At 38.9% G+C, this 25,965-nt stretch overlaps 1 protein-coding gene across 1 annotated transcript; it reads right to left on the bottom strand.

Annotated features, from left to right (window-relative positions):
• Nucleotides 1-68: 68 nt before the first annotated feature.
• LOC139840983 (uncharacterized) lies at nucleotides 69-20,566 on the bottom strand. Its single transcript, XM_071831221.1, has 3 exons — nucleotides 19,944-20,566; nucleotides 19,228-19,862; nucleotides 69-766 (listed from the first exon to the last, which is right to left on the bottom strand). The coding sequence occupies exons 1-3, from the start codon at nucleotides 20,564-20,566 to the stop codon at nucleotides 69-71; spliced, it is 1,956 nt and encodes a 651-aa protein (XP_071687322.1).
• Nucleotides 20,567-25,965: the final 5,399 nt, after the last annotated feature.

Below are 25,965 nucleotides of genomic sequence, written 5' to 3'. Positions count from 1 at the left end.
TTAGCCCGCCACGCTCAAAAGAAGATAAAATAGAGGCCCATTTAACCCAAGCCATTTTCTTGACGGAATTACAACCACCCCAAAAAAAAACGAGCACTAAATGACTCTAATTGTTTCAGGATGGTTTCTGGGCATTTAAAAAGAGAAAAGAGGTAAATACCGAGACTACCCATGACGGATTTGAGAAGAGTCAGTCTGCCACCCGAAGAAATTAAACTAGCCTTCCAACCAGAAAGTTTAGCTCGAAATTTGTCCACCAAAGTACCCCAATTCGAAACCAAGTTCTTAGTTCCAATAGGAATACCTAGATACATATTCGGGAATGAACCCGCCCTGCATCCAGTTATCGCCGCAAACATATTGAGATCTGCCTCTTCGACTCTGACACCAAATATTTGCGACTTTGAAACATTTATCCGTAAACCCGAGACCAAGTAGAAAATTTCTAGAATAGTAAGGATCCTTTTCAGATCTTGTCTACTCCAACGGGAAAGAATAATATCGTCATCCGCATACAAAAAATGAGAAAGATGAATTCTGTTTGCCCCAACCGAAACTCCCCGAATAAAATTAATTTCCATAGCCCGCTGAAACGTTAAATGAAGACCTTCCATAACAATAAGAAAAAGAAAAGGACTAAGAGGATCACCTTGTCGTAGGCCTCTTTCGATACTGAATTCCCTGGTTGGCGACCCATTAACAAGCACGGAAGTTCTAGCCGAATTGAGACAACCCATAATCCACCTACACCAAGTATCACCAAAACCTAGAGAGGATAACATAAACATTAAAAAGTCCCAATTTACCGAGTCATAGGCCTTCTCGAAATCTACTTTGAAAAGCAAAAGTTTCTGTTTCGAACGTTTAAACCAAGACATAATTTCACTTAACATTAACGGTCCATCGAGAATCTGGCGACCAGAAATAAAAGCCGATTGCACCGGGCTAATTACTTTATCAATAACACTCGTCATCCGATTCGTGAGAAGCTTAGTCACGATTTTGTAAAAAAAACTAACCAACGAAATGGGACGAAAATCATTGATAAGAACCGGACTTTTAACCTTCGTGTAACAGACTGAAACCCGGGCTAGTTGTAAGTGGACTATTTTTCCCTTAGGGTTTGTGCTAAGTCTTAAGTGCTTTTTATTTTAATTATTTAATTAGTGTTTTATTATAATTGTGTTGTGACCAGTTTGTGACAAGGGTCCCAGAACAGGTTTGTTTATTTTATTTGGACCTCGTTTGGGTTACCTAATCTTGTGTGAAAGATATCAGATAACTGGTAAATACCCGTGTGTTGCTCAGTGTGGGAATTAAACCCAACTAAGAGACTAGTGTACTGTATTTCCTTCCCATTTCTAGAAAATTCATTCTTCACTCCCGTACCTAACTTCCACCTCTTCAAACCCTAATTCCTAAATTGTGTTCTAGAGCTCAAATTGTTCATACCATCTTGTTTCTTACAGATTACTGAGTCTATCAAGGTAAGTAACATGTGTTTTTGTGTTCAATTCGTTGTTAAATTCTTGGTTTTGTGTGAGTTTTGTAAAAAGCTTGAATTTGTGTCAAAACAAGTGATTTAAGTGTTGTTATGGTCAAATTGTTGTGAGTTTTGAGTCTATAACAAGTAGTGAACAAGTTGTGGTCGATTTTGGTGTTTAAGACGAGCTCTAGATCGAGATTTGAGGATTTCATCGTGAAGTCCGTAGCCTTTGTTCAGTTTCTGAGGAAGATGAACACAGTCGGCCGACTGTCGGACGACAGTCGACCGACTGAGGGTGAACCGACCGACTGGCGAGTGAACCGACCGACTGAGATTTGCCTTCGGCCGATTGATGTATTACCCAATGAATCGACCGACTGGACAGGTCAGTCGACCGATTGTGTCGACAGTCGACCGACTGTAAGTGTCAGTCGACCGACTGTGTGTACAGGGCAGAATGTTTTACCAAAGTGCCTTTTTCTAGCCGTTATGCTGCCCGTTTATATTTTGGTGTTCAGGATGTAAATTTTGAAAGTGCACAAGTGTTAAGCATGAAAATTTTAGCGGACGCATTTTTTTTACTAATTTGCTATAATTCGCTGTCAGTGTGTCTAATCTTGATGAGAACACTATTCTAACTTGGTTTTTGCTGTTCTCAGGAGATAAGGATAAGGAGGAAGCTCAGAAATAATAACTGAGCGGTTGCTGGTAATTGGTGAGTGGGTCTATCTACGGATAGAGTTTAAGTAGCATATCATGCTACAGTGGTGGACTCTTTTACCATGCATAGTGTAGAAATTGCCATGTTAGAATAATATAGTATGCCTGATGTTGTATGTGAATTATGTGTACATTGTGTGAATGGCACCAGTCGGGCCTAGGGAGACTGGGGACTCGAGATCGTGCCTAGGAGAGGTTAGAGTCCGTATGAGGTCAACCGTGCCTAGGGGAGGTTGGGTCCATAGGCTACTGATTGTGGAGTATAGTGTGAATGATGCATCCCCTGCATCTGGATAACTATACTGTGAATTGAGTAGCAGGGACTATCGGTAGACTCAGGCCCGATCAGCTGGGAGTCGTGTGCTCGTACAAGCCGCCGATCCTCGTATTGTCTTATTGTATGCTAGTTGGTAGTTAGCAAGTGTTGTTGTTAGTATATAGCTTGTGTGTGGCTTAAGCTATATCTGTTAGATAGATTCCATTCACTTAGCGGTGCGCTAATCCCCCACATGTTTTCCCCCTTTGCAGGTTTAGGTACTGCTAGATGGGATGGGTATTGATGCAGAAGACATGTTTGACAACCCAACTCTGATGTGGACTTTTGTATAAATAATGTTTTGTGATAACGTAACACCGTTGTGTAAACTTAAACGTAATGACGTGACTTATATTGTGTTTATTAATAAAGTCTTCCGCTGTGTATTTTAAAAAAAAATGGCCGGTGTTACAAGTTGGTATCAGAGCATGGTTTGGCAGCAAATACGTGCGCGTATTTTGTTCCCAAACCCTGAGGCAAGTCAAACATGTCTGTGGGAGTGGGGGCTAAGTGAAAATAGGATATACGTGTGTTAGTTGTGATTGAACTAACTGTTATCCACTAAGCTTTTGTGTGAGCTGTTTTGTAGCACAGGTATGTCTGATAGAAATGCAACTGGCCCATCCAACCCCAGAACATTTAGAGCACCAGAAGAGGGTGTTGAGTCTGATGATGATCAGAGTAGTTACATCCTTCAATTAGAAAGTAAGCTAAAAGAGGCTGAGGACAAAATTAATGAGCTTGAATTGGCAAGGCATTCTGGAAATGATGATTCACCACCTGGATTTCCAACCGCGCAATCCCAAACGATACCTAATGTGCACCAGAACCAGTTTCAGAATCAAATACCTAACCAATATTATATGCCACCGCAAAATACTTTTACTTACCAAAATCCCATGATGATGAATCCATACCAAATGCAAATGTTCTAACAACCTTACATGCAACCACCCAAAAAGTGTACTTATAAGAACTTCCGTGATTGAAAACCCTCTGAGTTCTCTGGAAGTACTGATCCGACTGTAACTCTCAATTGGTTGCGAGAATTTGAAAGGGTATTTGAAGCGTGTCAGTGTGAACCCGAGCTGAAGGTAACATATGCTAGTAGACTGTTGAAAGGTAGGGCTATGATTTGGTGGGATTCTTTGATTTCTAGTATACCAAAAGAGCAAGTGAGTATGATCACATGGGAGCAGTTTCATGGGAAGGTGTGTGAACAATATTGTAATCCATTTGATATGAACCGAATCAAGACTGAGTTTCTTGAAATGAAGATGACACCTCAAATGACGATCGATGAGGTAGTGGAGAAGTATATGGATAAACTAAGGTTTGTACAACAGTGGGTGCCAGACGAAGCGTCTCGTATACAACATTTTGTTAATATCATTTTGCCAGAGTACAGAACTTTTGTTAGAACGGCTACGTCGTTGTCTCAAGCGGTTGTGATGGCTAAGATGGTAGAAAGTGATGTTCAGGCCGCCAGAAACAGAATGTTTGGTAATGTGCTACAACAAGGTGGGCAAGTATCTGGTCAATCAGGATCTAAATCCAAGAAGTCTAGTGGGTTTAAATCGAAGGGTAAAAGTGGTCAGAGTAGTTCTAGGTCTGGATCAGGTAAAGGGAATTGGTGTCACACGTGTCGATCTTCTCACAGTGGTCAGTGTTCTGAGGCTACAAGAAGATGCTTAAAGTGTGGTGTTGTTGGGCATGAGTCTTCAGCATGCCCGTATCCGAATAGTGTGTGTTAGAGTTGTCACAAACCAGGGCATCGTGCAATTAGTTGTCCATCGAAGAGTGGTAGTTCCGGGGCAGGGTCAGGGGCGCGTTCAGCATCAGCTGGAGGGTCAACTGCCTCGAGTGGGCAGAAGAGGAAGAACCCTCCAATAGCAGAGGCTAGAGCTTTTCAGATGATGGTGGAAAATGCTGTGGCAACCGACGAAGTAATCACCGGTATGTTTCTAATCAACTCAATACCTGCTCGCGTATTGTTTGATTGTGGTGCCAATAGGTGTTTTATGTCCCTAGATTTCTGTGCTAAGTTGAATTTACCAGCTACTGTGTTACCCAAGCCGGTTAGTGTAGAAGTAGCTGATGGTAAGACCACACCCGTCACAACCTATGTGACTGGGGTTTGTATAGAGATCGAAGGGAAGTCTTTCCCGGTGACTTGTTTAGTGTTACCTATTCCTAGCTTTGATGTAGTACTAGGAATGGATTGGTTGAGCTCGCTTAGGGCTAATATTAAGTGTGATAGGAAAATGATTACCTTTCGTTCGACCGATGGAACCCGTGTTGTGGCCCGAGGGGAGCGGGGAGGGTATAATTTTCTGTTGATAACCATGATGAAAGCGAAAAAGTCGATGGCAAAGGGTTGTGAATCATTTCTTGCATATGTGATTGATGCGAAGAAAGAAAAGAAAACAGTGGCCGATATTCCGATAGTATCAGAATTTCCTGAAGTGTTCCCAGATGAGTTACCAGGTCTGCCGCCGGTAAGGGAAGTTGAATATAAGATTGAATTGGTTCCTGGAACAACTCCAGTTGCAAAAGTTCCATACCGATTAGCGCCGTCTGAAATCCGTGAAATGATGTCACAGATTCAAGAACTATTAGATCGTGGGTTTATCCGACCGAGTTCTTCACCGTGGGGTGCTCCGGTATTGTTTGTTAAAAAGAAAGATGGGTCAATGCGTATGTGTATTGATTATCGTGAATTGAACAAAAGAACAGTGAAGAATAAGTATCCGTTACCTCGAATAGACGATTTGTTCGATCAGTTACAGGGTGCTTCATTCTTTTCTAAGATAGACTTACGATCCGGATATCATCAGGTTCGTGTTGCTGAATCAGATATACCGAAAACAGCGTTCAGAACAAGGTATGGTCATTATGAATTTCTTGTCATGCCTTTTGGGTTGATGAATGCGCCAGCCGTCTTCATGGATCTAATGAATAGAGTGTGTCGTCCATTCTTAGATAAGTTTGTGATTGTGTTTATTGATGACATATTGGTGTATTCGAAAACAGAGAGTGAACATGCTGAACATCTGAGGTTGGTTTTGAACTTGTTAAAACGTGAGCAACTATTTGCAAAATTTTCAAAATGTGAATTTTGGTTACGTGAAGTGCAGTTTTTGGGTCATGTGATTTGTACCGAGGGTATAAAAGTTGATCCGACAAAGATAGAAGCGGTAATGAATTGGAATTCTCCGAGGACTCCGACTGAGATTAAGAGTTTTCTGGGATTGGCCGGTTATTATCGCAGATTTATCAAAGATTTCTCCAAAATAGCGGGTCCATTGACTAAGTTGACTCGTAAAGATGTAGCCTTTCGATGGACTGATGAACAGGAAAAGGCTTTTCAGATTTTGAAACAGCTACTGTGTCAGGCACCAGTGTTAGCTTTACCAGAAGGTTCAAACAACTTCGTGGTATACTGTGATGCATCATATGCTGGGTTGGGTTGTGTATTAATGCAAAGAGATAAAGTAATTGCCTACGCCTCGCGACAGTTGAAAGTTCATGAGAAGAATTATCCAGTGCATGATCTTGAAATGGCTGCAGTAGTGTTTGCTTTGAAACTGTGGAGACATTATTTGTATGGAACTCATTGTGTTATTTGTACAGATCATAAGAGTTTGCAATATATCTTCTCACAGAAAGAATTGAATATGCGTCAGAGACGGTGGCAAGAGTTGATCAAAGATTATGATTGTGAAATTAAATATCATCCGGGTAAGGCAAATGTGGTTGCAGATGCGCTAAGTCGTAAAAGGTCAAGTGATAATGTGAAATTTCTTCGTTTGAATATAACTTTAGATTTGATTAACAGCTTAAGAACCGTTCAGGCCTGTGCTCTAGAGGACGAACATATTAAATCTGAACAAATGACTAAACGAAAAGTGGACTTAATTGATGACTCACGTGGACTAAAGACTTTAAACAATCGTGTTTGGGTGCCTAAGCTTGGAGATTTGAGAGATTTAATCATGACAGAAGCTCACAAATCAAGATTGACAGTACATCCGGGTAGTAATAAGATGTATCATGATTTGAAAACAGTGTATTGGTGGCCGACAATGAAAACAGATATCGCTCGATATGTCGAAAAGTGCCATATTTGTGCTCAAGTGAAGGCAGAACATCAGAAACCTTATGGTTCGCTACGTCAGTTACAGATTCCAGAGTGGAAATGGGAACATATAACGATGGATTTTGTGACCAAACTACCAAGAACTCAGAAACGACACGATATGATTTGGGTAATAGTGGATCGTCTAACTAAAAGTGCTCATTTTCTTGCTACTCGTGAAACAGCTTCGTTAAGTGAGTTAGCCGAATTGTATGTTAAAGAAATAGTTAGTCGACATGGCTTGCCATTATCGATCGTTTCAGACAGAGATTCCAGATTTGTGTCGAATTTTTGGAACAGTCTTCAACAGAATTTGGGTACACGTGTGAATTTAAGTACAGCTTATCATCCTCAGACAGACGGTCAGAGTGAAAGAACGATACAGACTTTGGAGGATATGTTAAGGGCTTGTGTGTTAGAATACGGTGGTTCGTGGGATACACATTTACCGTTGGTCGAATTCGCGTATAATAATTCATATCATTCGAGTATAGGGATGCCGCCCTATGAAATGTTGTATGGTCGTTGTTGCAGAACACCGACTTGTTGGTTAGAAGCCGGGGAGAAACAGTTTGCAGGTCCCGAAATTGTTCAAATGACAGCCGAAAAAGTTGTAAGTGCGCGAGAAAAGTTGAAAGCCGCTAGAGATAGACAGAAAATGTATGCTGATCCGCGTAGACGTCCGGTAACCTTTAGTGTGGGTGAACGAGTGTATCTGAAAGTTTCGCCGTGGAAAGGGGTTATCAGATTCGGTAAACGTGGTAAGTTAGCACCGAGATTTATTGGTCCGTTTCCGATCAGTGAAGTGTTGAATGATCAGACTGTGGTGTTAGATCTTCCGCCAGAGTTAGCCAGTATTCATAATACATTCAACGTATGTTATCTTCGTAAGTGTAAAGTCGACGATGAAACACAACTTCTTCCTTTAGAAGATTTAAGGGTCGATTTGAATAAGAAATTGGTGGAAGAGCCGGTCCGTGTGATTGACCAAAAGGTGACTAAGCTGAGAAAGAAAGAGATTCCGATGGTGTTGATTGAGTGGAAACACAGTTTGGGTGTAGCGACCCCGACAAATCGTCAAATGACGGCGTCATCTACGTATGGTCCCATTACATGGTCGTAAGTCTTTATAACAAAGTTTGACCGAAAAGTATGTCGCATTCATTTCATAAATAGGGGTGTTTCAAAGTTTACAAAAGTAGTTTCCATAATCAAGTACATAACAATGTTTAAAGTTTGTATGAAACACGTGCGACACGATTAAAAGTAGTCCAAAAAGACGTTCCACGTAAGCAAGTATACTCGACATCCAATGCAAGTATCAAATAGTATGAGCGGAAGCATGTATCACCTAAGTTCAAGGACCTGAGAAAAACATAGAGAATCTGTCAACGAAAACGTTGGTGAAATCATAGGTTTAAACAAGTAAATGAGTAATAGTAAGTTGAACCACAAGATTTGCAATATCAATAAAGCCATAGTACATTCTAAAAGTTAATATTCACGAGCACCCAATTATCAAAGCTTAACGTTCCGTCCGTTGAATACCCCATCAATTAGTGCTAGAACAACACTGTTCCCGAAAATATATTTCATTCGTAAACGGTAGCGAACCGTTTGAATGAGGGTTTGTCAAACCCATATGGCCATATAACATAAGTTCTCGCTTACACCATCTGATGTAACTAATGATAATCGGATTGAGGATTTTCGTTCTAAACTCGTATGTAGAATGTTTGTTTTCCCGTTCTTGTGTTCACTTAGTTCAAAAGAATCGTTTATGTTTTCTCATCCCAAAAGTAAGTTTAAAAGAGTAAAAGTGGGACTATGATCTCACCTTGAGTGCACGAGTAGTAAAGTACTTCAACAAGTAACGTGTGCAAAGAACAATGCTAGTCTTGACCTAAACAATAGGTTGTATCAATAACGGTAAACACGATAGGTCAAAGATGTTCAATTAGTCCTATGGCTCGTTAAGACTCGATCATAATAGCATGTGAATCAAATTATCATGTTTCATGCAAGGTACAAGTATAAAAATATGTTAGAACGATTGCACAAATATTTGGTTAAGTTTGATTAAAAGTCAAACTTTGGTCGGTCAAAGTCAACGAAAGTCAACACGTTCGGGTCGGGTCCCAAACTATTTTTCTAAGCTTAGAAGTCATATATGAGCATGTTGGCCAAGTTACATGTTAATCGGAGGTGCGTAGCATAGCAAACATTATTCGAAATTTGACCAAGTTGGACAGAATCTGTCCAGGTTATTCTGCGCGCCGCGCAGAAAGGGGGCGCGCCGCGCCACTTCCTGGGCAGAGAATCCTGGCCAGTTTTTCAAAGTGTGCACGAACCAAAACCTTTTCTAACACAATTCTTGACCCGCAAACACTTATAACGCCTATCATACATCGTTGGAAAGGTAATTTGACGAGGAAAGCAACTAAACACATATCATCAATCAAACTTGCACTTATAACAACCTAAAATCGCATTTAATGTTCCATAATCAATGCATTCAAGTCAATATTGAAATTAAATGATTCGGTAACCAAATTACATGAACGATATGCCGTTTCGTAGGTAATTAAGCATACAACACAACCTAACACTTACAATTAACATTCATGTCATTTAATGCATCAAAGATTCATTCTTAGTTCATGAAACCCCAACCAAAAATCACCAAATTTCATAATCAAGTTTAAGGGGTTTCCTTGGTCAATCTTTACATCATAATGAAGCTAGTAACACTAGGAACAAGATTAAAACATGAAGTCTTAGCATCTAACAACATATGAACACTTAATATTCAAGATTAAACATGTTAACTTTCCATATGAACTAGTTACTTCAAAATATCGAAATCACGCATACAAATCACATAAACAAACTAAACTTGAGCCATAGACACTAATTAACAAACTTATAACTTAAAAATCTCAAGAACACAAAGATTAGTGATTTTAGAAAGTTACCCAAATTTGATGAGGTTGGTATGGAATCGAAGAGGAGATCACGAGGAGTTCAAATATGTAAACGGTTTGGAATGAATCCTTCTTGAATGATTTTAGATGATGATTTGCTTTTTGGAGAATTTGAGAAAAATGGAGAAGTATGAAAAGAAAAGAAGAAAGAAAATGAAAATGGGGAGGATAAGGGGGTTGACTAGTCAAATGGCTAGTCACCATTTTGGCAAGTTGGCGAAACAAGTCCCTCTACTTCCAATCGGGTGCGTTAAATTACCTAATCAATATAAATCGAAACGCGTATTAACGGGAGATGTTATAAACATATAACGGAACTCAAATAGTTAAACGGAAAAGTAGACGGAAAAAGGCGGGATGTTACATTACCTACACCTTAAAAGAAATTTCGTCCCGAAATTTAGGCAGGCGTAGTAATCGTTGTTTCTTCCTCGAGATCTTGCGTTTCCGAATTCACGAATAGATGAGGATACTTCCCTTGCATTTGATCTTGTCTTTCCCAAGTAAACTCGGGTCCTCTTTTGGCATTCCAACGAACCTTGACAATTGGAATTCGGCTTTGTTTCAATGTCTTGACGGAGGTGTCTACAATTTCAACCGGTTCCTCCACAAAATGAAGTTTGTCATCGATAGTAAGTTCCTCGAGAGGGATGACGATATCGGGTTCGGCAAGACACTTTTTCAAGTTAGATACATGGAAGGTAGGATGAACGGAGTTCAATTGAGGCGGAAGATCTAAACGATAAGCAACGGTTCCAATACGCTCCAAGATTTCGAAAGGACCAATATACCGCGGATTTAGCTTCCCGCGTTTCCCAAAACGGATTACACCCTTCCAAGGTGCGACTTTCAACATTACTCGGTCACCGACTTGAAATTCAAGATCGTTGCGTCGTTTGTCGGTATAGCTCTTTTGACGACTTCGGGCCGTCCTAAGCCTATCTCGGATTTGAACGATTTTCTCGGTGGTTTCGTGAATGAGTTCGGGTCCGGTGATTTGCATGTCGCCTACCTCGGCCCAACAAAGAGGTGAACGACATTTGCGGCCATATAGCGCTTCAAAAGGTGCGGCTTTAATACTCGCGTGATAACTATTGTTGTAAGAGAACTCGGCGAGAGGTAAGTGCTTGTCCCAAGCTTTTCCGAAATCAACCACGCAAGCTCGTAACATGTCTTCTAAGGTTTGAATTGTACGTTCGCTTTGTCCATCGGTTTGAGGATGATATGCGGTGCTCATGTCTAAACGCGTTCCCAACGCTTCTTGCAATGTACGCCAAAATCTAGAAACGAAACGACCATCTCGGTCGGAGATAATCGATAAAGGTACACCGTGTCGGGCTACGATCTCCTTAATGTAAAGTTGTGCAAGTTTCTCCATTTTGTCCGTTTCTTTCATGGCAAGGAAGTGTGCGGATTTGGTGAGACGGTCAACAATAACCCAAATGGTATCATAACCGCCCGTCGTTTTTGGTAGCTTGGTGATAAAATCCATCGTTATCCTTTCCCACTTCCATTGCGGGATCTCGGGTTGTTGAAGTAGTCCGGACGGTCTTTGGTGTTCGGCTTTGACTTTGGAACATGTCAAACACTTGGAAACATAAGTAGCTACGTCCTTTTTGATGTTCGGCCACCAATATAGTTGTTTAAGGTCGTGGTACATCTTATTGGCACCGGGGTGAATCGAGTATCGTGACTTATGGGCTTCATCTAAAATAAGGCTTCGTAGGTCCCCATAACTAGGCACCCAAATCCTTCCGGCGTAATATCGGAGTCCGGTCTCCCTAATTTCGAATCGAGAGACGAGAATGTTCAAGAGCTCGTGTGAAAGGTTTTCATCCTTGAGAGCCTCATCTTGGGCTACCCGAATTTGGCTATTGAGGTTTGTGTGGATGGTGATGTTTAAGGCTCGGACACGAAGAGGCACCGCTCTTTCTTTTCGACTTAAGGCATCGGCTACTACATTTGCCTTCCCGGGATGGTAACGAAGCTCGCAATCGTAATCGTTTAAGGTTTCAATCCACCTTCGTTGTCTCATGTTTAGTTGCTTTTGATTGAAAATGTGTTGGAGGCTTTTGTGGTCGGTAAAGATAGTACTCTTGGTTCCATAAAGATAGTGTCTCCACAGTTTAAGTGCAAAGACAACGGCTCCGAGTTCGAGATCATGTGTCGTATAGTTTCGTTCATGAATTTTGAGTTGTCGAGAAGCATAAGCAATGACTTTCGTTCGTTGCATCAATACACACCCAAAACCATGTTTCGAGGCATCACAATATACAACAAAATCATCATTGCCTTCGGGGAGTGACAAGATAGGAGCGGTGGTCAGCTTCGTTTTCAAGATTTGGAATGCGGATTCATGTTCGGTCGCCCAAATGAATTTCTTTCCCTTGTGAGTCAATGCGGTTAGAGGACGTGCAACCAAAGAGAAATTTTCGATGAATCTACGATAGTACCCGGCGAGTCCCAAAAATTGACGAATGTGAGTAGGAGTAGTAGGAGTCTCCCATTTGCTAATGGCTTCGATTTTCGTTGGATCGACTTTAATACCTTGGTCACTTACAACATGACCAAGAAATTGAACTTCCTTTAACCAAAATTCACACTTGGAGAATTTGGCATAGAGTTGTTCTTGTCTTAAAAGTTCAAGCACAAGCCGGAGATGTTGTTCGTGCTCTTCTTCATTTTTAGAATAGATCAATATGTCATCAATGAACACAATAACGAATTTATCGAGATACGGTTTGCACACGCGGTTCATAAGATCCATGAACACCGCCGGTGCGTTAGTGAGACCAAATGGCATGACAAGGAATTCATAACTACCATAACGAGTTCGGAAAGCGGTTTTGGAGACATCTTCCCCCTTAACCCTCAATTGATGATAACCCGAGCGGAGATCGATTTTCGAATATACACAAGACCCTTGTAGTTGATCAAAGAGGTCATCGATGCGAGGAAGAGGATATCGGTTCTTAACCGTCAATTTATTTAGTTCACGATAATCAATGCACATTCGTAGGGATCCGTCTTTCTTTTTAACAAACAAAATCGGAGCGCCCCAAGGTGAATGGCTAGGTTGGATGAAACCACGATCAAGTAGTTCTTGGATTTGACTTTGCAATTCTTGCATTTCAGATGGAGCGAGTCTATATGGTGCACGCGCTACGGGTGCGGCTCCTGGAATAAGATCGATTTGAAATTCAACCGGTCGATGAGGTGGAAGACCCGGTAATTCGTCGGGAAATACATCGGAAAAGTCACTAACAATTGGCACATCTTCGATACGCTTTTCGTCGGCCTCGACTTTCTTAACGTGAGCAAGAATCGCGAAACAACCTTTACGGAGTAGTTTTCTAACTTTAATACTCGAAACGAGGTTGAGTCCGGTGCAACTCTTATCGCCATAGACGATCAAAGGTTCACCATTCTCGATAGGAATTCGGATTGCGTTAAGATCACAAAGAATGTGAGTTTTCGTTTTGACTAACCAATTCATACCGATTATTACATCAAAGCTTCCTAGTTCCATGGGTATTAAGTCAATTTCAAATTCCTTACCCAAAATGTTCAAAGTACACCCCCGGTAATATGTGTCGGCACTTAAGAGTTTTCCGTCGGCCACTTCGATGGAATAAGTAGTATCTAAAGGGTGTGGTGGAGTGCAAAGGGTAGGAGCTAAAGTCTTGGACACAAAACATTTGTCGGCACCCGAATCGAATAAGCAAGTAACATAAGAGTTGTTGAGAAGAAACGTACCCGTGACTAGTTCATTGTCATCTCGGGCTTCCTCGGTGTTGATGTTAAAGGCTCGGCCTCGGTTGTTGGGGTTGGCTTTCTTTTTCGGGCATTCGTTCTTATAATGGCCCGTTTGGCCACATTCGTAACAAGTGACCGTTTTTGGAGGATTGGGCCCCTTTCGAGCGACGGGGGCGGTGCTTGTGCAATTGTTGGCCCTATGACCAACTCCTTGGCAACGGTGACAAATTAGTTTGTTACATTCGCCGTAATGATGTTTGTGGCACTTGTTGCACAAAGGTAAGTTTCCGACATAACCCTTCTTGCCGTCGTTGTTGAAGGGCTTTTTGGTGAAGGTGTTGTTGTTGTAGTTGGTTGATGGAGTGGCTTCCCATTTCCTTTTGTTGCCACCCGACTTGTCCTCGGCCTTAGGAGCCGGCGCTACGATTTCGTCAACCGTTTCAATTAGTTGGCGAGCCATGTTCATAGCGGCTTGATGAGTAGTGGGTTTGGATGACATCACCCCTTGTTTGATGCTTTTTGGAAGACCGAGCATGTAAAGCTCAATCCTTTGAGATTCGGGGTTAACAAGATTAGGACACATTAAGGATAGTTCGGCGAAGCGTTGATTATAAGCCTTAAGATCGTTTCCGACCGCTTTCAAAGCTCTTAGTTCTTCTTCAAGCTTTCGGGTTTCTTCGCGCGGAAAATATTCGACAATCATCTTTTCCTTCAAATTGGTCCAAGAGAGGGCATGAGCTTCATCGGTACCCACCGATTGAACATAGGTGTTCCACCAAGTGAGAGCAACACCGGAGAACGTGTGGGTGGAGTATTTGACCTTGTCTTGATCACGACAACCGCTTATGCTAAAGACGGCCTCGGTTTGTTCAAACCAACGAGTAAGCACAACCGGTCCACCGGTTCCATCATAAGTGTGAGGTTTGCACCCCATGAAAGCTTTGTAGGAGCATCCCTCGTTTGAGTTACCGGCCCCATTGTTGTTGTTGTTGTTGTTGTGGTTGTTGTTATTGTTATTGTTGTTGGAAGAGTGACCGGCCATGGCCGCATCTACGGCGGTAGCTATCATCCGTTCGAGAGCTTGTTCGGGAGTTTCATTGCGGCGTACACGACGAGGAGCCATTGTTCCTTCAAAACAAAATAATACCGTTGGTTAGTATTCTAAATAATACTAACCGTGATATGGGATAAAGATAGAGAGAAAATTATCCTTGACCCGCCTTAGATTCTTTATGTCATAATGTCGGTATGTTCATATGAGTCACCGTAATATAATTTCCGGGAATTATATTACCCTAATTCATATGTGCATTCGACATTACGTCATATAGTCAAGGTGGCGTGTCAACGCAAGATTCCATCATACAACGCAAGATTTAGATAGGATAAGAGTAGATATGAGTAAGAGAGTTCGAGTATAAATGCACAAATAGTCAAGTAATTCCTACGTCAAGTCTATATGCCGGTTGTAGTCTAGACTCACCAATGTACCCTAAGACTCGGGGTTGACACCAATGAACTCTAAATCCCTACAACCAAAGCTCTGATACCACTTGTAGCGACCCCGACAAATCGTCAAATGACGGCGTCATCTACGTATGGTCCCATTACATGGTCGTAAGTCTTTATAACAAAGTTTGACCGAAAAGTATGTCGCATTCATTTCATAAATAGGGGTGTTTCAAAGTTTACAAAAGTAGTTTCCATAATCAAGTACATAACAATGTTTAAAGTTTGTATGAAACACGTGCGACACGATTAAAAGTAGTCCAAAAAGACGTTCCACGTAAGCAAGTATACTCGACATCCAATGCAAGTATCAAATAGTATGAGCGGAAGCATGTATCACCTAAGTTCAAGGACCTGAGAAAAACATAGAGAATCTGTCAACGAAAACGTTGGTGAAATCATAGGTTTAAACAAGTAAATGAGTAATAGTAAGTTGAACCACAAGATTTGCAATATCAATAAAGCCATAGTACATTCTAAAAGTTAATATTCACGAGCACCCAATTATCAAAGCTTAACGTTCCGTCCGTTGAATACCCCATCAATTAGTGCTAGAACAACACTGTTCCCGAAAATATATTTCATTCGTAAACGGTAGCGAACCGTTTGAATGAGGGTTTGTCAAACCCATATGGCCATATAACATAAGTTCTCGCTTACACCATCTGATGTAACTAATGATAATCGGATTGAGGATTTTCGTTCTAAACTCGTATGTAGAATGTTTGTTTTCCCGTTCTTGTGTTCACTTAGTTCAAAAGAATCGTTTATGTTTTCTCATCCCAAAAGTAAGTTTAAAAGAGTAAAAGTGGGACTATGATCTCACCTTGAGTGCACGAGTAGTAAAGTACTTCAACAAGTAACGTGTGCAAAGAACAATGCTAGTCTTGACCTAAACAATAGGTTGTATCAATAACGGTAAACACGATAGGTCAAAGATGTTCAATTAGTCCTATGGCTCGTTAAGACTCGATCATAATAGCATGTGAATCAAATTATCATGTTTCATGCAAGGTACAAGTATAAAAATATGTTAGAACGATTGCACAAATATTTGGTTAAGTTTGATTAAAAGTCAAACTTTGGTCGGTCAAAGTCAACGAAAGTCAACACGTTCGGGTCGGGTCCCAAACTATTTTTCTAAGCTTAGAAGTCATATATGAGCATGTTGGCCAAGTTACATGTTAATCGGAGGTGCGTAGCATAGCAAACATTATTCGAAATTTGACCAAGTTGGACAGAATCTGTCCAGGTTATTCTGCGCGCCGCGCAGAAAGGGGGCGCGCCGCGCCACTTCCTGGGCAGAGAATCCTGGCCAGTTTTTCAAAGTGTGCACGAACCAAAACCTTTTCTAACACAATTCTTGACCCGCAAACACTTATAACGCCTATCATACATCGTTGGAAAGGTAATTTGACGAGGAAAGCAACTAAACACATATCATCAATCAAACTTGCACTTATAACAACCTAAAATCGCATTTAATGTTCCATAATCAATGCATTCAAGTCAATATTGAAATTAAATGATTCGGTAACCAAATTACATGAACGATATGCCGTTTCGTAGGTAATTAAGCATACAACACAACCTAACACTTACAATTAACATTCATGTCATTTAATGCATCAAAGATTCATTCTTAGTTCATGAAACCCCAACCAAAAATCACCAAATTTCATAATCAAGTTTAAGGGGTTTCCTTGGTCAATCTTTACATCATAATGAAGCTAGTAACACTAGGAACAAGATTAAAACATGAAGTCTTAGCATCTAACAACATATGAACACTTAATATTCAAGATTAAACATGTTAACTTTCCATATGAACTAGTTACTTCAAAATATCGAAATCACGCATACAAATCACATAAACAAACTAAACTTGAGCCATAGACACTAATTAACAAACTTATAACTTAAAAATCTCAAGAACACAAAGATTAGTGATTTTAGAAAGTTACCCAAATTTGATGAGGTTGGTATGGAATCGAAGAGGAGATCACGAGGAGTTCAAATATGTAAACGGTTTGGAATGAATCCTTCTTGAATGATTTTAGATGATGATTTGCTTTTTGGAGAATTTGAGAAAAATGGAGAAGTATGAAAAGAAAAGAAGAAAGAAAATGAAAATGGGGAGGATAAGGGGGTTGACTAGTCAAATGGCTAGTCACCATTTTGGCAAGTTGGCGAAACAAGTCCCTCTACTTCCAATCGGGTGCGTTAAATTACCTAATCAATATAAATCGAAACGCGTATTAACGGGAGATGTTATAAACATATAACGGAACTCAAATAGTTAAACGGAAAAGTAGACGGAAAAAGGCGGGATGTTACATTGGGATCTAATCTTACGTGGGAAACGGAAGAGTTGATGAGAAAATGCTACCCTCATTTGTTTGACCAAGACCAGATTCCGAGGACGGAATCTCCTTAAGGGGGGTGGATTTGTAACAGACTGAAACCCGGGCTAGTTGTAAGTGGACTATTTTGCCCTTAGGGTTTGTGCTAAGTCTTATGTGCTTTTTATTTTAATTATTTAATTAGTGTTTTATTATAATTGTGTTGTGACCAGTTTGTGACAAGGGTCCCAGAACAGGTTTGTTTATTTTATTTGGACCTCGTTTGGGTTACCTAATCTTGTGTGAAAGATATCAGATAACTGGTAAATACCCGTGTGTTGCTCAGTGTGGGAATTAAACCCAACTAAGAGACTAGTGTACTGTATTTCCTTCCCATTTCTAGAAAATTCATTCTTCACTCCCGTACCTAACTTCCACCTCTTCAAACCCTAATTCCTAAATTGTGTTCTAGAGCTCAAATTGTTCATACCATCTTGTTTCTTACAGATTACTGAGTCTATCAAGGTAAGTAACATGTGTTTTTGTGTTCAATTCGTTGTTAAATTCTTGGTTTTGTGTGAGTTTTGTAAAAAGCTTGAATTTGTGTCAAAACAAGTGATTTAAGTGTTGTTATGGTCAAATTGTTGTGAGTTTTGAGTCTATAACAAGTAGTGAACAAGTTGTGGTCGATTTTGGTGTTTAAGACGAGCTCTAGATCGAGATTTGAGGATTTCATCGTGAAGTCCGTAGCCTTTGTTCAGTTTCTGAGGAAGATGAACACAGTCGGCCGACTGTCGGACGACAGTCGACCGACTGAGGGTGAACCGACCGACTGGCGAGTGAACCGACCGACTGAGATTTGCCTTCGGCCGATTGATGTATTACCCAATGAATCGACCGACTGGACAGGTCAGTCGACCGATTGTGTCGACAGTCGACCGACTGTAAGTGTCAGTCGACCGACTGTGTGTACAGGGCAGAATGTTTTACCAAAGTGCCTTTTTCTAGCCGTTATGCTGCCCGTTTATATTTTGGTGTTCAGGATGTAAATTTTGAAAGTGCACAAGTGTTAAGCATGAAAATTTTAGCGGACGCATTTTTTTTACTAATTTGCTATAATTCGCTGTCAGTGTGTCTAATCTTGATGGGAACACTATTCTAACTTGGTTTTTGCTGTTCTCAGGAGATAAGGATAAGGAGGAAGCTCAGAAATAATAACTGAGCGATTGCTGGTAATTGGTGAGTGGGTCTATCTACGGATAGAGTTTAAGTAGCATATCATGCTACAGTGGTGGACTCTTTTACCATGCATAGTGTAGAAATTGCCATGTTAGAATAATATAGTATGCCTGATGTTGTATGTGAATTATGTGTACATTGTGTGAATGGCACCAGTCGGGCCTAGGGAGACTGGGGACTCGAGATCGTGCCTAGGAGAGGTTAGAGTCCGTATGAGGTCAACCGTGCCTAGGGGAGGTTGGGTCCATAGGCTACTGATTGTGGAGTATAGTGTGAATGATGCATCCCCTGCATCTGGATAACTATACTGTGAATTGAGTAGCAGGGACTATCGGTAGACTCAGGCCCGATCAGCTGGGAGTCGTGTGCTCGTACAAGCCGCCGATCCTCGTATTGTCTTATTGTATGCTAGTTGGTAGTTAGCAAGTGTTGTTGTTAGTATATAGCTTGTGTGTGGCTTAAGCTATATCTGTTAGATAGATTCCATTCACTTAGCGGTGCGCTAATCCCCCACATGTTTTCCCCCTTTGCAGGTTTAGGTACTGCTAGATGGGATGGGTATTGATGCAGAAGACATGTTTGACAACCCAACTCTGATGTGGACTTTTGTATAAATAATGTTTTGTGATAACGTAACACCGTTGTGTAAACTTAAACGTAATGACGTGACTTATATTGTGTTTATTAATAAAGTCTTCCGCTGTGTATTTTAAAAAAAAAAAAATGACCGGTGTTACACTTCGGGATAAGAGAAAAGAAAGCCGAGTTAGCACCATTAGGCATAGAAAAATTAGCAAAAAACTTTCTAATATCTCTACAAATATCGTGTTGTAGAATATCCCAAAAATGCTTGATGAATCGAAAAGAAAAACCATCAGGACCCGGAGCTTTTGAACACCCGCAATCCCAAACTGCCCGTTTAATTTCATCGTCTTCAAACTCCCTTTCAAGAAAACTGGCCTCGGCATTGGACAGAATGTAATGAGGACGAACCTCATTGAACTCGGCAACCGCTACCCAGTTACCATCAATCATCAAACCTTGAATTTGTTGTTGACCACGTTTGATTTTAAGAGAGCAATGAAAAAATTTTGAGTTTTCGTCCCCCTCCACGTCCCATTTAATTCTCGATTTTTGCAACATGTCAAGAGCATTCAACTTCGATAAATCGACTTTTTCTTTAAAAAGATTATTACGAGTCACAACAGTGGCCTCATCAGCGTTGCCTGAGTCAATATTTATATCGAGATCATTTATCAAATTAGTTACCTCTTTAAGTCTTAGACATTCAGAAGTACGTGAAGTATGAATCCAATCTTTGATGATGACTTTTAATAACCTTAACTTGGCCACAATGTTTAAATTTGGATCACTGTTAACCACATTCCAGCCATTACGTACACATGTATCGAAACCTTCTCTATGGAACTAAGAATCAAAAATTTTAAAATACGTAGGACCATAATCAAAGTTGTCTTGAAAAAGAAAAATAGGAGAATGATCCGAGAAACCACGAGGTAACACCACGCCTTTGATATCGTCTACACCGACAAGAACATTATTGGAAATAAAGAATCGATCAAGTTTACTAAGTTTATTACCCGGTTTATTTCTCCACGTGTATCGCATGCCCCCGAGAGGGACTTCATGAAGGCCCGAAGACTCGATAAAATTATTGAAACAGTCCGCATCTTGTTGCAAAAATTCAGACCCGCAACGTTCATCTTCTCTTCTAACTGAATTCCAGTCACCGAAAAGAATATAATCACCCGTATGGTTCTCCATGAAATTAGCCAACTTATTCCACAGGACGATTTTGTCCGAAAGTGGTTGTGGAGCGTAAACATTAATCATGAATGTGACAATATTCTCACGCACCCATAAACCTTTAACAATCAGGAAATTAGGGTCACACCAGATGTTACTTTTAACAAACGCATTTGGATCCCACATAGAAATTAAACCTCCTGAAAAGCCCCGAGATAAGCTTACCGCATAATCAAAATTGTGGTTGCCCCAAATAGATCTTAACCGAGCCAAATTAAGACGCATCATTTTAGATTCTTGTAACCCCATGAATTGAACTTTCGAAGAAAAACAAAGATCCCGTAACCAATCTCTTTTGTTAAACAACTCAGACCCGCAACTATTGATGGATATGATCTTCATGGGAAACCATTTAATCCACCAACTCGATCCACCACAACACCACATCTTCTTAGGTTATAGCCGAGATCATCCCCAATATTAACAATATCATCCATATCTCCATGTAAACTGTCACCATTACAATACACCGAGCAACCGGTATCTACTATGTCATCTTCATGAATGTGCATATGAGAAAAACCTGGAGGAGGATGAACGTTAGATTCGTCATCCCTTGAATCGGAAACATGAATTGGCTTTGTAGATTGATGGGAAACATCAGTCCCCACATATACTGATTCTTCACCCTTGCTTTCATTAACTAATTGTATACCATCAAATTCCTTATGAGGATCAGAATTAGAGTGATTCGAACGCTCATCAGAAGAAACACTTATCGTATCGCCTAGTTCGGATTCCAAAACATTTGTGGAATGCCCTTCGATGGTGGAGTCTATGTCGAACGTCCAACTGCCAATTTCCTGAAAGTGCGCTTCAACATCGACACCATTGATCCCCACTAATTCATATTTGGAAATATGTTTTTATCATAAGTTGCTAAACATACCCGAGACGTCGATAAAGGAACAGTACTCCGTGCTTCAAAAAACAAGAGATAAGTAGAGTTATAAGTAACGGTATAGGAATCTAGCAAAATCTTTGGGAGTAGTAAGTAGCTAAACTCATAAAAAAGAATAGTTTATTAGAGAACATAAAAACAAGCAAAAGAGTAGTATGTGAATATTTTAACGACCGTGTTAATGAAAGGAAGCAATCACGTAACTAAACTGCGTAGTTAGTAAAATTACGGTGACCAATTAAATAAAAAAAAAATTAATAATAAAAATTACTCAATAGATAACATAGCAATATGAGACAAACTATCGGGATTAAACGCGTGAATATTTTATTGAAAGAATAGTATATTAACATTGCTAAAACCAACAATGTTACACACATATACTACTATCTACATTTGGTACATTTGTAGTATTTCCTCTATGACTCATACTACAAAATTTATATTTTAACATATATTCATAATAAAAAAATGTGTGTAGCTACACTTAAATCACATGCAATAGATCTAAGCCAGATCATGGGTTAGTTGGTTAGAGAGTATAATAGTATGAAACAGGGGAGGATTTGAGCATGTTCTAAGTGTGTCATGGAACATGGCCCAATTTTTTAAATATATATTAGATATAGTGATCGACCCTTTAAACGGTCCAGAAAATTTATAATTAAAAAAAATCTACTAGGGAAAAACCTATGTGTTTGTTAGTATTATTGAATTTATTATTTACTATATATGAAAATTTTGATTATGCAAAAGGCCTAGTTTATATATGCTGAACATGGCTCATAATTTTGTCGAGACGGCCCTGGTATGAAATTTTGAAGTGACTTAAACCAATACCCAGAGAATTATTGTTTATGGATAAGTAAAACTAATTCAAATTGCATAACTAAACACGTAATTTATCTAATATTTGAAGAATTATTGTTCGAAGATACGTGTCAAAATTGACTCGAGTGCAATATGAGATGGATTGAAAGAAACTTTCGATCTGGGGATCTCGATTAGAGTTTGGGGGATTGAAGGGTATGTTAGTGGTTGACTTTTGTTGAGCGTCCAAGTGAGCGTAATGGATTTAGAGTGTTGGTTGAATTGAATGTCGAACCCCTTACAATGGACCAAAGGTCTTGTATTTATAGGTACACAAGTGGCGGTTATTAGATAACTGATCACCCAAAACTGCCCTATCAAGGAACATTTCAGAAAACGATGGTTATAGCTTGATATATAGAGTCCACTCTCAAGCTCACGTTTGCTTACGTGGAGCGAAATTCCTGGACACGTGTCAAGACCATCTATCACGCCACATTATTGTGTGATGTCCAATATGAATAACCAAAGCGCTTATCTTTATAGAAAAATCCTTGTAGGCTGAACAAATGGAAACGCCACTTAAGATTACAAGTTGTGTAATTTGTACCACTTGTGCCTCACATGACGTGTTGTGCCAGATGCACGTCATTAAGTCCCTCAGTTTGGTTAGGTGTGAACTAGAATCACACGAGACCAGACTAAATCATTACAAGTGAGAAGGCATGCATTAAATGGCATTGGCCAGTGAAATGACTCACGTTCATGTTCCATATACATACGTCACCATGACGTGTACAATTACAACGATAACATGGTAATTTCCTTATCAACGGTAAAGATATCAACGACCAATGACATGTGTGCGTCTGGGATTAAAGCCCATCAGGCCTGACCCAATAACTATCCCTTATAAATATAGGGTTTTAGTCTCACTTCGTTTATTTACCTCCATTCTATCATCTTCTTTGCAAATTACTCTTACAACTCCTGCAAGAATTTTCGATCAAAGTTTCGAACTTTCAAGATTAGTTATATATTGTTGCGAATTATATTTTCATAATTTAAAGATGTCAAAAGGCAAGAGTGGATGATGAGTGTAGTACCATTACACAAAAACAAATAGTAAAGTTTTGTGAGGCTTATCCGGCATTAGTAGAATACCATCATATTTCTCCGACTGAAGAACAATGAGCGAACGCGCCAGCAGAGTTAAAAGTCGCCTTATATTTGAAAGCGTTAACTGTAACACCCTGATTATATGGGTCTAAATGAAATATGTATATTGTGTTATTTTATGATTATAATTTAAATACGATATTTAAATTATGGGTAATAAGAATTATTTACAAGGAGTGAAATAACAAATTATGTGCTGATAATTTATTATGTGAACTTATGAAAACATTTTGTGACGATGGTCACGAAAAATATCGCTTTGTTTGATTTGGGTTTCGTTCGGGCTGTCTGACGAAAGCATTGTGTTTATGATAACGGATATAAACATCAATTAATATTGTAAGGAGGTTACCCTCATATTAAGGGAACAGTTTATAATCTATAATTTCAATTAAAATCCTATAATAATGATATCATTATTAGGCTAATTCTTTTGTTAAGAAAAAATTTAAATAAAAAGGAAAAAATCTATGTCACTTAAATGATAATGATGTCATTAATTCTAAGTATTTTATAATTAGAAAAATTGTACTTATAGTAACTAATTATTTAATAACTTAAATAAATTATTAATCCGTAATATTTTATTACCCTTTAAATTTCATAATGATGATGTCATTATTTTATAATAATATTAATATTAATTCTAATTAAAAAAGATACAAATTAAAAACAAATATAAAGCTCTAAAATGATTATGTTATCCATCCACTAATTACAATTTAATTTTCATAATAATAATGTTTTTATTTTATATTAATATTAATTCTAATTAAAAAAGATACAAAAATAATAACAAATAAATGTTGTTAATATATGAATGACGATACGGAAGGCAAAAATAATTAATAAAATATTATTTAATATTTAATACGGTATTATTTGTTTTATAAATATATATCTCGGAGCATCTCCACCATATATTATCACAACTCTTTTTCTCAATATGTACAAACCTTTACAACTATTTTTCTCGATCTTCACCATATTATCCAATAACCTTTTATTTTCAAAAAAACATGTACAAACTTTCATGTCATTGTTAATGATTTTTTCAAAGAATTATTCTCTTTTATGCGTTGTTTAATGATAAAATTTATCACATCTTGAATATTTTATTATTGAATATTTGTTAAACAACAAGAATCTGAAAATCGATAACATACGTCATATCATATTGTGACAATTTAAAATGAAGGTATATAGTATGATAGAAGAATTTAAAAAATATTCATGATTTTTACGAGGTTAAACCAGGTATTTTCAATCCCTCTTTTAATGTTAAATAAGTACCATTTATGACAAGGAAAATAGTATTTGTAATAAAAATTAGAGGAATGTGGTGGGAGAATGAATGTAGTTCATTTATTCTGACCAAGTTAACAACGACAAGTTTCTTAGTCGAAATTTGTGGTCCCACGAGTCATTAAACTAAATGACTTTAGCATTTACATTAACTTGATATCTATAATATATCATTAATATCTATAATATATCATTATACTGTTTCGTTTAAACAAACCCGTGGTTCTACGAGTCATCTCACTAGTTATTATATTTTTTTTAACAGCGATTGGGATCACCCGAGGGGGACTTTACCACCCGTTGCGATCATCTTCCGTTTTGACTATGCCGATGCAGCGATAATAACCTCACCCCCATCGCTGCCCGGGAGGAAACCTTGAAACTGATCAAAAGACACGGCCAAGTAAAACCCCCTCCCCTTTACCCCCCCCCCCCCCCAAAACGATATGGGAAAGGTGCCATGGGTGGATACTTCATGGCAGGGATGAAATTGTGTTTTTTAATATGTAGCCAACGGGGGGTCGAACGCCTGACCTCCCCTAAAAGAAGCAGACCACCAACCGCTGAACCACATCACAACTTCACTAGTTATTATATTAAATATGTATATATTTGTAATATAATTGAGAAAGTGGTCTCTTTGGGCATGACACATATTGATCCAAGTCCCTCATTCCCTTTTGATTTCATTTTACCATATGTGGTAATTAACACACACACATATACGACTACATATACATATGCATAATAACACACTTGAATTCTATAATTATAATTCATGAAGATTTTTGTTGGGTACTGTTACACCATGAATCAGAAACGAGATCAAGGTATGAAGCAAATGATTTTTATCAAATTAGTATTTAGTTTTAATGGTTATGATAACTAATTGAGTAAATGATCAAATCTAGGTATATAATGTTTATATGCTTAGATTGATAATGGTTATAGCTTGATTATGATATAAGTATGATTCAGCTATGTTTGATATATTTGTGTTAAATTAGTATAAATGGTGATTTAAATTTTAGGGTTCATGTTTGTATTAATTGGGAATGTTGGTACTTTGATCCTAAATTTTGTGTATAAGTGTTAGATATTAGTGATGGGTAAGGAATACGTGTATATATGTTTAGTGTGTTTCCTTGTGGTTTGATTTAGTCCAAGAATCTTGAAATCGATCTTTTTGGGCATAATATCACCTAATCAGCGAAGCATGTGGTGATACAGTGTTGCTCGAAAAGTTGTGTTTGAGAAACATTGCTCGAAAACCTTTAGTGCTCGAGAAGTTCATACTGCTCGAGAACCTGCTGCTCGAAAATAGTGTATTGCTCGAAAACATGGTTGTGCTCGAGAATAGTGCTCGAAAACCTTTGGTGCTCGAGAACCTTATAGTGCTCGAAAACCTTGTCTGTTGTGTGAATGTTTTCTGTTGAATGTGAAATTGTGTTTC

This window comes from Rutidosis leptorrhynchoides, chromosome 4, assembly GCF_046630445.1.
Source record: "Rutidosis leptorrhynchoides isolate AG116_Rl617_1_P2 chromosome 4, CSIRO_AGI_Rlap_v1, whole genome shotgun sequence".
Classification (NCBI taxonomy): Eukaryota; Viridiplantae; Streptophyta; class Magnoliopsida; order Asterales; family Asteraceae; genus Rutidosis; species Rutidosis leptorrhynchoides.
This window is presented reverse-complemented; position numbering and strand designations above follow the sequence as displayed.

Excerpts from the sequence above, each read along its gene's own strand:
- LOC139840983 (XM_071831221.1), bottom strand. The coding sequence starts at position 20,566 with ATGGGGTTACAAGAATCTAAAATGATGCGTCTTAATTTGGCTCGGTTA. Across the intron at positions 19,863-19,943 it reads AACTTTGATTATGGTCCTAC|TGATCCAAATTTAAACATTG; the intron begins GTATTTTAAAAT and ends TGTGGTTAACAG. Across the intron at positions 767-19,227 it reads CTTTTCTCTTATCCCGAAGT|GTTTTGGTGATACTTGGTGT; the intron begins GTAACACCGGTC and ends TATCCTCTCTAG.